Source organism: Corythoichthys intestinalis, chromosome 1 (assembly GCF_030265065.1).
Source record: "Corythoichthys intestinalis isolate RoL2023-P3 chromosome 1, ASM3026506v1, whole genome shotgun sequence".
Lineage (NCBI taxonomy): Eukaryota > Metazoa > Chordata > Actinopteri > Syngnathiformes > Syngnathidae > Corythoichthys > Corythoichthys intestinalis.
In genome coordinates, this window is record NC_080395.1 from 35,295,898 (window position 1) to 35,314,365 (window position 18,468).

The following is an 18,468-nucleotide window of genomic DNA, read 5'->3' on the forward strand; positions in this document are numbered from 1 at the left end:
AGTTAGCCAATTGTTCTTTCGTTTTACATAGATCATTTTTTTAATTTTATACAGTTTGAGGCTCAGCTCAGGTATTTCAATATTTCATGTTCCTTATCGGATTACTCGATTATTCGAACTAACTAGTCCATCGATTAATCGACTACTAAAATATTCGATAGCTGCAGCCCTACAATGAATTTTGTCCAGTTCCGAGTTGGCATCTCCCTTTTTGAAAACCTTTACGATTACCGACCATTGGATAGCACAGACACCAAATTTTCCATATTTGCGGCTTAATTTTCTCAAAACATTTTTACATAAATTAAGTGAAAGTGGATTATTTTCCTCTGCTCACCAGACACTACACCATAGCACAGTAGTGTGCCGCAGCACAGTGGTTGAAAAACAGTTCTAGGTCCACCTGTAATGTTTCAACTGCCTGTGTTGGTTGACCTTAGTGTTTCCTGACTATAAATGCTTTTTACATATACAGAGTGGTATCTCGACATAAGATGCTTTCGACATCCCACGTAAAATTTGACTGGTCATATGACGACATGCTCGAATATGACGATTTACAATAGCAGCCCAATTTTATTGTTTTCACGCAAGACTGCAGCACAGCAGGTTTTCTCATGGGAGAAATCAACATGGTCCCTTGATGGTTAGTGCAGGTGGTGAAAAAAGGAAAAGGACGCTTACCATTGAAATTACGATGGAAATGATAGAAAAATATGAACGTGGTGTGCGAGTTAGTGAACTGGCTCGACAATACGGCCGGAATATGTCAACAATCACGACGGTCCTCCTCCGACCTCTGTTCGCCAGTCTGTATAAGTTAAGGTGACAATTATTATAGTAACATCGGCAAGGAAGTCGCCAGCTTTGTCAGGTTTTTTAATCATTTATTTCAGAATTTAGGCAACACAACTGTCCGCCGTAGCCGACGCTCACAACAACAGAAAATGAAAAGTAAAAATTTGCCATTCTTCTTGTTGAGGTGGTTGCAGCTCAACGTTGCATTCGAAGGAAGAATTGACTGAGAATAAGTTGTCTTTTAGCCCGAACTTGGCGTGTTTAATTTCCAACGACATGCGGATACATCCTCTCTCATTGCTGTCTTCACAGGCAATCCCACAAATCAAAGTAATCAAAGTCAAACAAAAAGAAGTCATAAAAGTAGTACTTTAGACAATTAAGTATCTTGTGGTGAAAATATGTCAATAATAACAAGCAATAGGAACATTATTTCAACATCAACTGAGGACACATTTATGAATACAAAATATTTCTCCCAACATTTCTCTCAACACCCCCACTTGTTCTCATGTTGATGCCCTTTTTAACAAACAAATGAACTTTTACATTTCAAATTCCAAAAATAACACTGTCAAACTTCTTCAATTTTAACTTTGTAACAGGTTTTGTCATATCAGCTGTCATGTCATCCGTTGGACAATACGTCAGTGTTACTCTTCCCTTATTCAGAGTAGATCTAATAAAATGATACTTTATGTCTACGTGCTTGCATCTCTGTCTGTTAACAGGATTTTTGGCAAGAGCGATTGTCCCTTGGTTGTCATCGTGTACAGTTGTTGGAGTGTACTGATAATGATCAATGCTACCTAGTAGTTGTTCTAAATATAGGCAGTCTTGTATGGTTGAAGCCAGTTCCATATATTCAGCTTCACAGGTAGATAGTGCTACTGTAGGTTGTTTCTTTGTTTTCCAAGAAATTTGAGAACTATTCTTGCTCAAGAAAACACAGTAGTATCCTGAAGTACTACGTCTGTCACTAGTATCAGCTGCCCAGTCAGCATCACTATATGCCTGTATACCAAGTTTCGCATTGTCGACTCTTTTGAAACTAAGGGTCTTTTCAGAAGTACCTTGTAGGTATCGTAAGACATGTTTCACAGTAGTCCACTGCGCCTCCGTGGGTTCATTAAACTGCGTTAAGCGTGAAAATGTGTCTCCATAGTCTATTCCCATTTTCTGGTTAAATCCCTTTGCCACAAATTGTGCTTTGTACGTATCTCTCCCATCTTCATCCCTTTTGATTGCATAAACCCATTTACCCCCCACTATTTTCTTGCCTTTTGGCAGTGTTTGTCAAGGTAAAATTTTTCGTTTAGTGACTGAATATCTTCATCCATGGCTTTTGACCAATCTTTTGAGTTATTTGAACTCATGGCCTCCTCATATGTTTGAGGTATACCAATTACCATCTTGTAGCAGTAGTCTACAGTGGTATGAACTCCATCACTATCTCTGTCTTCTGTTATGAAGTCTTCTAAATGACTCGTTTTTCTCCTCTCTCTTGAGGGATACCTTCTACTCTCAAGTTCACATTTTGTCACTTCCTTTGGACTCTCACTATGTGCACTTGGTTGTACAGGATCTTCAGTTCTGTTTTTTACCTCTACATTTGTTTTATCAGTTTTTGTTAACCTTATGTTGTATTCTTCATCTTGATCCATGTCACATGTCTGTGCCTGTTTTTCTATGACTTCCTTGTTCACAAACTTTACCAGCCTATGTTTTTGTACCCTCTTTGTGTCTGGATAGTAGACTAGATATGATGGACTGTTTTTGTCATAGGCAACAAACTGTCCTTGGTCACACTTAGAATCCAATTTTCCCTTGTCTTGTTTGTATGCGTAACATACAGACCCAAATTTTTGCATTCTGGAAATATTTGGTTACTTGTTTGTCAACATCTGGTAAGGAGTTTGCCCTGTACGTCTATTATAACATCTGTTGCGAACCATTGCTGCAGTTTGTTCTGCATAGTGCCATAGGTATTTTGGTAGCCCACTTTTGACTAGCATGCACCTACACATTTCAAATAGTGTACGCCATCCTCTTTCAGCTGTCCCGTTCTAGTGTGGGGAATACGGCGCCGATGTTTCGTGTCCTATTTCACTTTTTGTCAACAATGTTTGGAACTCATTGCAAGTATATTCAGTCCCGTTATCAGATCGGATGCACCTTACTTTCCCATAAGGAGCTATATCTGTGAGAATTTTTTCTGTTAGAACAGTGTCACTTTTCTTTTTCAGGAAATATTTGAAATTTGCACCAGAGTACTCATCTGTGAATAACTGCACATATTTGTAACCATCAATCGATTCTGGAGTTATAGGACCCGCAAGATCTGAGTGTACCAATTTTAAGGGTGTATCTGCACGAGTATCTGTGTCTCTATTTCGAGTCTGGATAAATTTTCCTTGTATGCATATCTCACACGTTTGTTCAGGTCTTGTTTCTTTTCCCTTAAACTGCATTCCATCAACTACTTTCTGTAATTTGAGCACATCCTCATAATTAGTGGCCTAATATTTGGTGCCATGTGTGAAGATCATAACATGCATTGCACTTGTCAGACTCACCATTCGTATGCAAAAAGTACAGCTTGCCATTCACATGAATATTGAATTTCGCACCGTCTTTGGTTAGCAGTGTGTCTTCACCTTCTTTGAAAAGTACCGTGGCTCCACTCGATGTTGCTGCTTTCACCGAAAAAATGTCTTGTGGGTACGATGGTATGAAGAGTGCATTTCTGAGTGTTGCCTTGCACTGCTGTACTCTGTTGTCAATCAGGTAGCACTCTGCCTCTCCTCTTTTTAGTGCAACTCTACTGCACCTGGTACCATCTGCCAACTCGCTGCTGTGGTTCTCTGGTTTGAACGCCTCCTGGAAGCTTTTGAACTTGGTCACATCAGTGATGATATGAGATGTCGCTCCCATGTCCACCATCAGGCCTCGTTCCCAGATGCTGTGTGTATCCTGCCGCCTGGTGTCGGGCTGTTCATCTCTCAACTTGAACGCGAAGTCAGGATCTCCATCTTCAGCAATTTCTCGCTCCGTCCGGTTTTTCCTTGCGTTTGCAAGTGGTGTCTTTGTGCGTGTCCGTTTTGCACAGACTACACCATGTCTTTTGTCGACATGATTTTGCACGGTGGCCTTTGATCCCACATTTGAAGCACACCAACTCTGTGTCGTCTTTGATCCGGTCACGAGCGTTTGCTTTTGTGGTTTGCTTTGAAGCTCTTGCTTGAGTCATCATCACTCTGTCGCTTGATTCTGCTGCATTTAATTTTTCCATTTCTTCAAAACTTCGGAGTTTGGTTTTGAATTCTGCAAATGTCATGTTCTCATCGGTATGCGCCACATGAACTGCAAATGACTTGTAACTTTCTGGCAGCCCCTTCAAGACCATTGCGATAAGTAGGTCATCTCCCATTGTTTCACCTGCATTTCGCAATGCTGTGATGGCGGTCTCAGCTCTTATTATGTAGTCCACTATGCTTTCTTCGTTTCCCTTTTGAAGAGATGTTAGCATGGTGTACAAATTTATAATCCTGGGTTTTCCCTTCCCAGCATAATATTCTCTTAATATTTTCAGAGCTTTTCTTCCGTCATTTGGCGCATATCTCATTATTAACGAGAGGCTTTTATCGTCAAGAAGTTGTATCATTTCATCATTTTCTCTCTCGGCTTCAGTGGTTGGTCCTACCAGCGCTGTCTTCTTTAGCCCGATTAGATGAAAATGTCCCAACGTTTTAGTTTCCCAGAGTTCATATTTAGTTCCATCTCCGTCAAATGCCAGTCGAGGTAACCTACTTGTTCCTCGTGGATCCATGTTGCTTGTTAGCTTTTTCCGCTAATCAGCAGTCCGTGAGCACGCTGTCCATCGCGACCTTCCACACGGTGGAAACTGACTTTACCTACGAATGACTCCCGGACCCATAACCTGTTGAGGTGGTTGCAGCTCAACGTTGCATTCATAGAAAGAATTGACAGAGAATAAGTTGTCTTTTAGCCAAAACTTGGTGTGTTTAATTTCCACCGACATGCGGATACATCCTCGCATTGCTGTCTTCACAGGCAATCCCACAAATCAAAGTAATCAAAGTCAAACAAAAATAAGTAATAAAAGTAGTACTTTAGACAATTAAGTCCCATCCTGCCATCTTGTGGTGAAAAGATAATGTTCCTATTGCTTGTTATTATTGACATTATTTCAACATCAACTGAGGACACATTTATGAATACAAAATATTTCTCTCAACACTTTTGTATGGAGGACCAAAGCTGCCAAAATTAAAAATAAAAGTAATTAAAAATAAATCAATAAAAGGCAAAATATAAACGACTATAAATACAAAATAAGAATTAAGATACAAAAACTAAAAATAAATCCAAAAATAAATATGGAAATAAATAGCTAATAAAAGTAAAAATAAAAAAATATATATATATAAAAAAAAAATAAGAAATTACATTAAAAATGTAAGAATAAATACAAAAATAAATGTGGAAATAAATACAAAAATAAATATATTGATTGAAATAAATGTCAATCAATAAATAAAAGCGCTTTGCCTTATATTTACTTATTTCATTGTCAGCGCCAACTTGCAAGTGGAAATGTAATTCAAATGAGGGGGCGTTTCTAAGGGTGCCATGGGTTGAACTATTCGCTTATTGGTTGATCGACATTCGATTTCTGAAATCTAGCCATGCCTGCCACAGATGACAGAACGTGGGTCTGAAAGTCAGGGAAACAGCCGACCTAGTTTAGTAGTCCTACTTGGTGAGAAGTGAGAGAAAATGCTTTATCCACCGCCGAGTGTCAAAGCATGGTATAAGGTGAGTTTGTATGACAGTGGCATATTTTAAAATGAAAACTTGGTTATTCGTATGGCATGCTGCACTCTCTATAGACCCTACCCACGTGACGTCACAGCTCCGCTCTCCTGAATGGTACCGCCCACTTGTCCGTCAAAACATAGTGTTAACCTGTTACGGCTACGTACATTTCTCCTATTTACGGCGTGTTTTTCTGCTCCTTAACATTAATAATCAAAATGGTGAAGGCGTGTGTGGCTGTTGGTTGCACTAACAGAGAAGATGGAAGGAGAGACTTGAAGTTTTACCGTATTCCGAGGGATCCAAATAGGAGAGCGAAATGGACGGCTGCAATTCGACGTGAAAACTGGGCACCAAAAAATCACCACAGACTATGTAGTAGTCATTTTATATCCGGTAAGATGCATTTAAGATATACTTAGAGGGTTTTGGGCTGACAAATAACCACAATTAAGATCATTGCGAGGCTAATCGCCGACAACATACGACGTAGTACGACATAGTTTCAAATTCAAGATGTTTGTGACTTCCCTTTCTTCCACCATCGTTATTTTTTGAATAATATTTAGCTGGTACCAAGTGAAAGAAACTGGCCTCGTCTACGGAGCTGACAAATAACCACAATTAAGATCATTGCGAGGCTAATCGCCGACAACATACGACGTAGTACGACATAGTTTCAAATTCAAGATGTTTGTGACTTCCCTTTCTTCCACCATCGTTATTTTTTGAATAATATTTAGCTGGTACCAAGTGAAAGAAACTGGCCTCGCCTACGGGGCTGACAAATAACCACAATTAAGATCATTGCTAGGCTAATCGCCGACAACATACACGTATGTATGTAGTGAGAGTGCTATCGCTAAACCATATAAACATTAAAAGCCTTAACTCCATTGACAAACGACATGAAATACATTAGACTTGATTGACAGTGGATGTTAGCAATAACAAAATTTCACCCAACCAGCAACGAAGTATTTATAAGCCTCCAAGCTCTTGAAGTTTTTCAAATTTTCGTGGGAATAGGCTGATTTTGTGTGGACAAGATAATTGTAAATATCAGCGTAGCAGATGTCAGGCAGACAGGGCGAAGACAGTGGGTCGAAAAACATCGATTTGGGCAGCAAATATGGATCTGGCGACTGTATAGAACGAAGCTTTTCCACATAACGCCTTTTATGCAACACATCCAGTGAATTTACGGCATCAGAAAACACCGGGTCTTCCATGAAATGCATTTTAAATTCCTCGATCAATTGAAAACAATGCTAATACAGAGACAAAATGACGGACAAGTGGGCAGAACCACACAGCGAGCACGTGGTTTTGTGACGTCGGACATCTGACTGCTACTGGTATCAAAGCTACTTGTAACTGCTCCAGTGTAGCTTAGCAGAAGTTACAACTAAGTTCTCATGAAAGCAAACGATATTCCTGCTCAGTGCTCACCATAACATTGCTTTTAGAGTCTCTGACTTGAATAATTCCACTGACATCGCAACGTTGGATGCTGGGTGATTACAGGGATCCCAGGATCTCATCCAAATTCTGGGTTCAGAATGATGCAAGGACGTCTCAGGTTCCAACGTACAAAGGTTCAGAGTAAGTGAATGTCATTAATCATTTGACTTGGACTATAGTTTCATTCATTCAAATGAAGTGTCAAGAGGAAATATTTGTGTTAAAAAAAAAAAAATAACAAGCCGAATCATGACTTTGCCATCAGGGTTAAACCATTTTGTTACTTCAAGTCCTGTTTAAACACTAGAAATTACTTCTTCAGCTTTTATGCAATGCAACTTTTTAAATTGCAACTTGTTTTCCTGTTTTTTCATGGAGGACTTCGTGTGCAAGAATCCATGCCACGTCTGGATCCACCGGGAATTGTCCGCACACTACAACTACAAACTGTTCGCCGTAGATGATATTCTGTGCCAGCCCCCAACAGTCAAAGGCATAGCTATGGCAACTATAAAGTCATAAATTAAAGCTCTATATTGGGGGACTCGGAAGGAAGTACAAAAATAAATTAAGACCATATTTTTTTCACCCATTTTGGAAAGATAAACCCATATACAGTATAATATAGACCATTTTAAATTAAGTTTAAATATTTCATGCTTTTATTATTTATTACGCGCTAGGAATCTAATTCATTTAGATTTGGAGTGCTTTCGCTGCCAGCCTCTCCCAGTCAAAAATTGATTGGATGTCAAGCGCTGTCAATGGCAGCCAATGAGTTAAATGTTGATGTTTATGGCTTGCAAAAATAAGAAACCCTAAAATTTTATGTCTCAGAATTAAGAATAAAAAATTCTGGGCCCTGCAACACATTGTCTGTTATTGCAGAAATGTTGGTATAGTTTTAGTTGCCACTTCTGGGAGATGATTGGATGAAATTTTACCCATCAAAATCAAATTATGAGGTGTGGCACGCCCTCTTTGCTTGTTGGCTCTTTGAAAATGGCTTAACAAGTTCAACTTCAAAAGGGATAATGTAAAGTGCACATTTCTAATCAAAAACATAACATTAAAAAAAAAAACAATAAAAGGGATAATGTAAAGTGCACATTTCTAATCAAAAACATAACATTAAAAAAAAAAAAAAACAATAAAAGCATGAAATATCCCTGACCAAAAAAGTTAAATAAAATTATATAAATGCGAACACTTTCACAGTCTAGGGCTAGGCACATACAGATGAGGCTAATCAATAACTAAATTTGCCATATACGATGTGTGCATGTTTAGTTATATTTTAGGACTAGTTGGTTCAACTTTAAATTACATATTTGCAGTTTTATGTCATGGTCCACATGGTCATCAACCCCATGTCGATGTCAGTCCCAGAAGTGCAGCTGCGACAGGCCTCGACTCCTGAAGAAATTCAGCAGATGTCAGAATTTTCTAATGTATTGAATGTCTACAACGAGACTATCCATCCTGCGTCAAATATTTGGACTTGTTTTAAATGACAGCATAGAATGTTGGTTGTCGTTGATGTGACAGTACCTCAATAATGTGAAGAAATAATAAAGGCAATGATTGTTTTTCTGCAAAGTAATATTTTATTGATGACCAGTGTAATACAATACAAATGATAAACAGGCAATTGATGTACAAAAAAGGACTTCCAGCACAACTAACTCGTTCATCAAAAAAATTGTCCACTGGACACCAACATGAGCCACTTAAGGTCAGTAACTTTTTCCCCTAATACTGGCCAACTGCTCACCATCAGCATTCCCTGAAATGTAAATTTATTGCGTCTTCGGGGAGCTTTAGGGTAAAAAAAAAAAAAAAAAAAAAGCACGTAGATAAGTGAGGACGAGAGATGTCTTATTGTTGAGGAACGACACCCCAACCTTCCTCAGAAGTATCTAGAAGAAAATAGATGACAACGGCAAAATGGTATAATAGATTAGCTATGAAAGCATTAAACGAGACACCAGCCTGTGCAAACAGTCTCCCGGAGCACCACACGAACTTGAATGTGTGAATTTTGCTTCACTAAATTGCGCTAACGCTAAACTATTCCTTGTGAGTTTAATGTTGTTAGCAGCTTTATCCATGTCCCGCCTTGCCTCGCCTTCCTGAGACCCAATGCAAGCTTATGGAAGATTATATAGATTCAACATACCTCAACTGGATTTAAGTAAAAAGTTTTTTTAAAAAAACACACACCAAATTACCAATTTAATACGTACCTTGTCCTCATCCAACCGATTGCCAGCATCCCGTAGCCGCTTGGATTCCGACCTTCTAGTCTCGTCCCATTATTTTACGAAGCAAGCAAGCAGCAGGAAGGCAGACATTACTTCGTCGATCGAGAGGATCACTGAACTGGCATGTCGATCGACCAATGGGTGAATAATTCAACACATGTAGTACCGCCCCCTTATTTGAATAACATTTCCACTTGAACGTTGGCACTGACAATGAAATAAGTAAATATATGGCAAAGCGTTTTTATTTATTGATTGACATTTATTTCAATCAATATATTTATTTTTGTATTTATTTCCACATTTATTTTTGTATTTATTCTTACATTTTTAATGTAATTTATTTTTGTATATATATTCATTTTTATTTCTACTTTTATTTAATTAGCTACTTATTTCCAAATTTATTTTTGTATTTATATTTAATTTTTGTATCATATTTCTTATTTTTGTATTTATTTTCGTTTTTATTTTGCTTTTTATTGATTGATTTATTTTTATTTTTATTTTGAATTTTGGCAGCTTTGGTCCTCCATACTTTTGCACCTCACTCATCGGTCACACTGTTCAGGAACAGCATGCAAAACAACCACCACTTTAGAAACTGATTGGTTATAATTATTCTATTTGTATTCATAATTTGTTTTCCTATTTGTACATGCAGTATGTATGAAGGTAAGTTTTTGGTCTGTGAAACCTATTAATCGAATTATAATGTATTTTTATGGGAAAATCTCGCTTGACATACGACCATTTCGACTTACAAACCCTGGAACGAATTACATTTGTATGTAGAGGTACCACTGCACTCTTGTTCTTATACATGGGTGTTCTATAAAGTATTATCACATGAATTTAACCTTAATCTCTCTCCCTCTCTCTCTCCTCTCATAATTTTTGTTCAGGGGTTGTAGTAGAGCCGCCAAACTAAAGAGGGCGGCAATGCGCAAGTCAAGGCCGGCGAAGTAGAAGTGCTCAACGCTATTCCCTCTCAATAAAAAAATGGCGGTAGACGATACCAAAGCTTCAAGTTCTTCAGACGCTTGTTAAGATTGCAATCTGTCGGAAGCACCGAACGACTTGAGAGCAACATTCGTGTGGAGCTGCTTATGACGGGTAACAACTGCGACGTTCGTCAAGGATTACAAAACCTTCGTGGCTCCCGATAAAAGCCCTCGAGACGAGGTGAGGTAACGTTACGACAACAGCTCTATAGGCTCTCGGGCGGCACGTTGCATCACGTTTTCCATTGCCGTCCTCATACTAGCTAAACGAAGCTAGCTTCTTTGGCTTGTTTATTCTTATTTGTTACACTTTTTCAAAGCTGAAACACGACTAGTCACCGTTAAAGAGAACCGTACTGCGATATAGCTAGTAGCTATAAGGTAAATGCTAGTGTTTTCCTGTCGGGATCACACGATCTCCTCGCATCTGGTTCAAACCAAACTGGGCGAGTCGTTTCATGTGTATCCCTTCAAACTTCGTTTAACTTGTAGTAAAAAGGTTATAGCGAACATTGTGGAGTTTGTTGTGACACAGGGCATTTGATTTTTCCCTCAAATTACAAACGTACAAATGTTAATAACACGTGATCGAGCTTTCACATCACAGCACGGCACTGTAATAAAACACATTGAAACGGCTAAATACTTACTGTTTACAACTCTACATACACTAAGTGTAGCTTTCCAACGTGTATTTGTCATCTCGCTGTTATTCGTGACCTTGTCTTAACTGCGTAGTCTGTCCAGTCAAAGTGAATATAAGGCGACTTGTCGCGTAAAAAGTCACACTACTAGTAACCACAGTACTAGTAATAAATAGGATCATTAGTATGATACATGTATGTGTACGCAGTGAAAACGTAACGGAGGGGACAACTGTTTACGTCATGCAAACCAGGCTAATAGTGGTGTGGCGATGCTAATCTGTGCTCTGCCTCGCTAGGAACAGCTAATCTACCATCTGACGAGACATTTCGCACACTGTATCACAGTGTTGTGTGTGTGATTTTTTTTTATTTTATTTTATTATCATTATTATTATTATTATTATTATGGATACGTTTTAATATCTCGTGTGTCTTGTAGTAGTTGTTGTCTCGTTAAATAAAGTGGCCAAGTTCAGACAAGCTAAAGTAACTGATCGATTTATTTTATACGTATCCAGACTTCTAAAAATTGTTTATTTGTTTCGTAGACTAACGTTTTTATGTCCTCCCCTAATTTATCAACGGTGGTCAATGGTCATGTTTGTGACTCAGTGACGTGCGGTGAGGTTCATGGTTGGTGAGGCACTGACTCCTTTAGTGTCAGATTTCCGAATATATAAACCAGAAAGGGTATCTTATTCAATTGGCTACTGTTTATTTCATATCTTATCAGCATTCTTCACAAAACACGCACACACGGTACATATTATCGATACGTAAAAGTAAGAAAATAACATGCATTTGCGATAATTCATGCAACATAAATGAGAGTAAAGAGTGGTGTACAAAACCACAGAATTAAATTCTGACCTTTAGTGAAATATTCAGTTGTTTTTAAAACTTGTAATTCTGATACATTAATCAATTTATTACAGATTGCTAAACAAAAAGTGTGAAAAGAAAAACAAAGAATATTTTATTTAAGGCCAAAATTTGGTTTTTAAATATTCTATTGTATTTTTCTTAGTCTAAGCTTTTTTAAAAAAAAAAAAAATTTTTTTATAAGATTGAAATGAAAACTGTTTGTGGTCTTGCGCCTGTCCTTCACCACAAAAACCGCCGTTACTTTGGAAGAGCATAGGTTTGGTCTCAACATTCGTAGGGACGATATAACAGCATAACCTGCATGTAGGTACACTTTTTGCTGGGGACGGGACATTAATAAGACCAAACAGATTGGATGAAGGGGGCAAAGGGCCACATTTCTCATGTATATGAACCTAGTTAATTAATAGGCAAAATGATCAATGCAAAATAAATCCTTATCTACTGATAATAACTTTTATGTGCATTTCAGATGATACACTGTTCGATTCAAACCTTTGTTTTCAAAAAATACTAAATAAACATTTTGAAAACTTCCTGAATAAATGTCTGTTTTTTATTAGCATAAACATAATGAAAATAATTCACTTAATAATGGTAGGGTCAATTCTATCCTTACAACATATGGAACTATTGAAAGATCTAAATTCTCTATATAACTGAACCTTATATCATGCAAAAAAGGTAAGGTTGCTTAAACGGTGGGGACAATTTTAGCATCCTGAAAAGTTGGTAGTGTTATGTCCCTACCGTCCCTATGCAAACCTACGCCCTTTTTGTAAAAGTCCTCCTTATTTTCCTTTACTTTAAAAAAAAATCTCTCCGCCTCAATGGAGAGGATTGCTTCAATTAGATCGCTATGTTCTATTTGACAAGCCAGAACACACAGTGGATGTGTCCAAATGTCTAGCTGACCTTTCATCTTTCTCAGCAAAACCATGTAATCGTTCTACATATATGCTACGTTTAGAAGAGCTTACACGCTCGTTACCACGAAATGTTAACTCCTGTTTAGCTAGGATGCAGGTTGCATTAATGAGGTATTTCAAACTCTTTACCATGGCGTTCTAGATGCTACCGTTGAGCTTCCGCTGTTCGTCAAAGCCAAATCGATCCTTGAGCCTCCAAAAGTTTTTAAAGCAATCAGGCTTTGAATGTGAGTGGTCGAGCTCTCGTGTTTGCTGAGGCTTTGTGGTAGTTTTTTAATGTCACAATATCTCGTGTTAGTCCAGACATTGGCACAAGTTGAGGAAAAAAAGGCAGGGAAAGCAGCAAAGCCGTTTTTTTCGAAGGACAGCCACATAGCCAGTCTTTTCGGGTGTACCAGTCCGTTTGAAAAGCGCGAGTTATCTTCTGTCCCGTAGTTTGAAGCAAACCTTTTAGCTCCGGTGTTGTTAATCGCGTCCACTTTTGACGGAAAGTCCAGTTTCACGTACGCCCCCTTTCAGTGCGGCAGAGTACTATCTGCCGCAACCTGTGCCATTTCACTGCGGTTTCATTTCCCATCAGCAAAACTAAATATGTCGCTAACAAAAATTAAACTTTAAGGGTTAAAGACATTAGCCAGACTGTGGAAAATCAGGTCAAATAAACGTATCTGGAAACATTATAATGGCGACATGCAGATGTACGGCAACCAGCACGCTCCAATTCCATGTATCAACCCAGTTTGTTATGGATTGCGCAATCAGAGGTGAGGCTTTACTCGTCGCTGCCGCACCTCTCGTTTCATTTCGTTATTTGAACAGGAAATGGGCAAATTCAGCGATTTTGACTATAAAAAATGTTTGAAATGAGTCATACATAAAGAGCAATGGACAAATATTAATATAAATTTGATGCTATAATTATTTTTTTGTCATGATGACAGGTGAGGCTCTGCCTCACCTGCCTCCCCTGACCGCACGTCACTGTTGTGACTGACAGATGAACTGCTTCGTCGCGCGGGAGTTCACTTGAATCCACGGCGTTGTTTTCCATGAAACCTTGAGGAGGCACCATTACTTTATGTACACTACATTAGTACATTTATGTAGGGCAGGGGTGTCCAAACTTTTTGCAAAGGGGGCCAGATTTGGTGTGGTAAAAATGTGGGGGGCCGACCTGGGCTGACGTCCTTTACGTAGAACAATATATTCAAGCAAATTTTAGCAAGCCATTCTGTGTGTCACATTTACTTTATAATTTTTTAAAATTAATAATTTCAACAATCTCGCAATTAGCCATTGTGGTGTTCTCTTTCGACTCTCGGGCTCTTGCAAAATACTGCTGCTGTGAAATTAGCTTCAAGTTGCTTCAATTTCTCGCTGCGTATCTTCCCTGTAATCTTGTCGTACATGTCAGCGTGTCTTGTATGGTAATATCGCCTCACATTGAACTCTCTAAAAACAGCGACTATCTCTTTGCAAATGAGGCAGACACAAATGTTGCGTATTTTAGTGAAAAAAATAGTCCAATTTCCACCTATCCTTGAAGCGTTGGCTGTCGCAGTCAACTTTTTTTTTTTTTTTTTTTTTTTTTTTTTTTTTTTTGTTGATTGTCGCCATTTTAGAAAATTGGAAGTCAAGGGTCACCTGGGGTAATGCTGCTTAGAGTACTGCTGCCTTTTAGTGGGTAAATGAGGAGCAGCATTTAGTATGGAAGCTACTTCATTTTCTGGTAGCAGTACTGCTGACCAATTTATTAAGTCTGTGTGCGGGCCAGACATTATTGATCTTATGACAGAGGCTGGGGGCCGAATGAAATTTGACCAGGGGCCGCATTTTGCCCCCGGGCCGCACTTTGGACATGTCCGATGTAGGGGTTGCAAAACTGCTAATACCAGGTACTGATGTGCACTACTGTGCTATCATCATGACTGACATTACATTACATTTCAGTACAGTCAGATAGGAAGCCCAAGTATGTAAGTTTTTATGTTTAAGTCTGAGAGCAATCTGGGCTATTTTTTTCGTGTTTTGAGCTCCAATACTTCGGAAACCTTGTATTACCGTGATCCTTTTTTTCCCTTCGTTTTTACATTAAAAATAAATAAATAAATTTGTAGTATTTTTTGTGTTCATTGTAATTAATCAGATTCAACAGCATTAGAAAGAGATACATAAGACATGTTTTTCCCAAAGTATAATTTAAAATAAAGATATGTTTTTTATTTTATTTTTTATCAATGTTTTTAAGCACGGCAGATTTAATTATGACATAAGCTAGATATATACTGGACAGGCCAAAAAGTTTGGACAGACCGTCTCATTTGTGCATTTTCTGATCACTTTTTTGCACACTCTTGCTATTCTCTTGATAAGCTTCAAGAAAGATTCACCTAAATTGATTTTTGACCTCACAGGTATGTCTTTTCAGGGTTGATAGTGGAATTTGTTGCTTTATCAATGGGGTTAGGACCTTCATTTGTGTTGTATTGAATGATGTGTGTCAAAAGCTTTAGCCTGTACGGTATATATGAAAGAAAACAATGATTTGTACATATATACATTTAGGCCTGAACGATATTGGAAAAAACTATTGTTGCGATTTTTTAGAGGTTTGCGATATATTGCGATATTATATTGCGATATTTAAAAAAAAATTATATATATTTTTTTAAAAGAAATTTTCACTTGATGACTTGAATAGCTGTTTGGAAAGACTTTGGATGACTCACCATCACCACAGTGTACATTGATCCCTCGTTTTTCGCGGTTAATGGGGACCAGAACCCGCCGCAATAAGTGAAAAACCGCGAAGTAGCGCACCCCCCCCCCCCTTTTTTTTTTTTTTTTTTTTTTTTTTGTGCTCAATGTATTTATTCAGATTTAGCATTGGAAAGAGATGCATATAAGACATGTTTTTTCTCACTTTTTCCCCCAAAGTGATTTAAAAAATGTATATAAAATGTTTTTTAAGCACTTCATATGTCAAAATTATGATCAGTTTTAAACATAACTGTCCAACCAAATCATTTTTAACAAGAATAAAGTACTGTTTTTGAACAAGAATAAAGTACTGTAGTAGATAAATGCTTGGCTTTATTAAATGCTTCTGTTTATCTACCTTAGCTGTGACCGTTGGAGTGACATGTAGAAATTTCAAACTCCTCATGATCATGTCTCCAACGTCTACACACACACACACACACACACACACACACACACACACACACACACACACACACACACACACACACACATTCATTCCACCGCGGCTTCCTTGCAGAAACTGTTTAACAAGTTAAACGATGATTGACAGATGCCCGTGTGAAGTCTGCTTCTTTGGCCAGATCAAAGCCATCGTTAAGTTTAATAAGCAAGTGCTGCAGTGACTGAGAGGAACAAAGGGCTGGGAGAGGGAGGGTGTGAGGCTGTGCGCAGAGTAGAAAGTAAGGCGTATATGGATATTAAAAAAAAAAAAACTATCGCACATGCTTGCGGTGGGACTATCGCGCATGTGCACATCGCGATGGCGATGTTTAAAAGATGTATCGTTCAGGCTTAATATACATGTACAGTGGGGAGAACAAGTATTTGATACATTGCCAATGGGTTTTCCCCACTGTATATATTATAATATTTCATATTTGAGAAAAGAAAATGAAAAGTACCAACCATTTCATTTAAACTAGGGGTGCATGATATCCATTTTTTTGAAACCGATATCGATAGCTTCCTGCTCCTCAAAGCCGATACTGATAACCGATAATAAATGTATAATTTTTAAATGCACATTCACCTGAGTTTTTGAACACCTGGAGGTTAAAAAAAACTAGTGGTGGATTCAACATAGATTTGCCTTTGACCTAACCAGATTTTTCATGCGGACATGAACATTATTATAATGAACAAAACAAAGACAAGAACAGTCTCGACTTCAAATAAAGTGCCAATATTTATTTTTTCAAATAAATATAATTTGAGTCAATGTCATTGAAGAGGTGTTCCCCAAACAATGAGCACTGAACTTAAACATAAACCCATCAGATACAAACATTTGGTGCTACAGGAGAGAAGACTGTTGTGGTCTTGGTCCATGAAACAACTTTCTTAACATGTTAATTACTGGACAGCAAGCCTATCAATAACCAGAAGACCTCTAAATAGCATACTAACTTATAACGAACACAAAAAAAAATGCAAACATTATATAGTATGGTTCACCACTCATTCCTCATTATGAAAAATATGGTAGAACAAGAAGGATTAACGGCTTGCCTTATTATAATCAATATAAACGCCAGTGAGTGAACCCATTTTCAATAAAGCATGAGGTTTCTTCTCTGCACAGTACGAAATCCTTGTCCGGCCACTTGCTGCCAGGACTAACATTACACGTCCATATGTCCGTAGTGAAACTGACTCATGGTTGCCGATCAAAGTATGGAGGCGTGTGGCAATTTCGTCATACTTTGCCGGTAAACATTCGGCTTGGAATGATGAACTTGGACTCCAAATGACGATGTAGCCGCCTGAATCCTATGTCTTCGATGAGGGGAAAGGGGTTGGTTGTCGAGCGCCATCATTTCTGTGATCATGTTTGTTGATCGCTATAGCCCTCAGTCATCTTTGTTAAACTGTTCAAAGGCCTTGTAAAATGGTACAACCCCGGCTTTCTTAGCTGGCCTTGGAATTGGATGGGGATTACATCCTCATACTCTTTTTAAACAACATCAAAGCGATTGTCGCATTTTAAGTGGCTTATTCAGATGTTTTGTAGCTCGACACTTTTTTTCCCCTCCTCCTTTGCATTTGTTACAAATTGCGAGGAAGCGTTTTCCACTGACAATTTGGAAAAAAATCCCACACTACAGGCACCATGCTGCAGACTGCCGTCGTTTGAGCGTTACGTCACAGAAGGGAGCGCTTGATTTGTGGCGCACCTCTTCCTACACCACATACAGTCACAGATACATTGAACTGGCAAAACAGGAGTGGAAACAAACGCACACATCCCAATCCACCAACACAGTGCCAAAAATATTATACTTATATTATCGGGCCTATTAATAATGTTATTGTATTTATTGGGATGACGTCATAATTCCTATTACCGGACCGATAATTATCGGACCAATAATTATCGTGTACCTATTATTTAAATCTATATCCTGTATTGTTCTTACAGTAAGCAATGCATGAGCTGACAGCTCAGGTCACGAGCAGCCTGCTGCCTTTCCCAGCAGTGACCCTTGAGGTTGTGGGAGAGGATGAAATCACGCTTGACTCTTTGCTTCATGGAAAGTTTACTGCCGGTGAGTTCTCTACTCTCCAAAGAATGTACTGTCCTTACTTAAAAAGGTGTTTTTGTTTGTTTTAATCAGTGAGGTTTTTTTTTTTTGCTATGCTCACTTACATGACAGCTAACTTAAAAAAAAAAAAATTTTGTGTGTGAAGGGCGTGGAGGACATGCTTGGCTGGCCTGTGGCCCTCATCTCGAAGTCATCCATGGGCAGACTAGAGAACGTCTGTCTGCGTACTGCTTCAATGGAGGAGGGGAGCATCCACCCAGTGTTCTGACCGCAAAGGACTTCAGCTGGCTGAAGAGGTCCTTTTTCCCTTTCGAACAAACTTTCCTTGTCAT

At 38.4% G+C, this 18,468-nt stretch overlaps 1 protein-coding gene across 2 annotated transcripts in view; it reads left to right on the top strand.

Moving 5' to 3' along the window:
• The first annotated feature begins 10,311 nt into the window (after positions 1-10,311).
• Positions 10,312-18,468, top strand: part of ahctf1 (AT hook containing transcription factor 1) — a 41,929-nt gene continuing 33,772 nt past the window's right edge. Inside the window, exons 1-3 of one of the 2 annotated variants that reach the window (XM_057856583.1) lie at positions 10,312-10,550; positions 18,013-18,139; positions 18,282-18,432. In XM_057856583.1, the coding sequence (XP_057712566.1) occupies positions 18,019-18,139; positions 18,282-18,432 (272 nt within the window). In that variant the 5' untranslated portion in view covers positions 10,312-10,550; positions 18,013-18,018. The remainder of the gene's footprint in view (positions 10,551-18,012; positions 18,140-18,281; positions 18,433-18,468) is intronic. The other variant, XM_057856661.1, reaches the window with a different exon arrangement.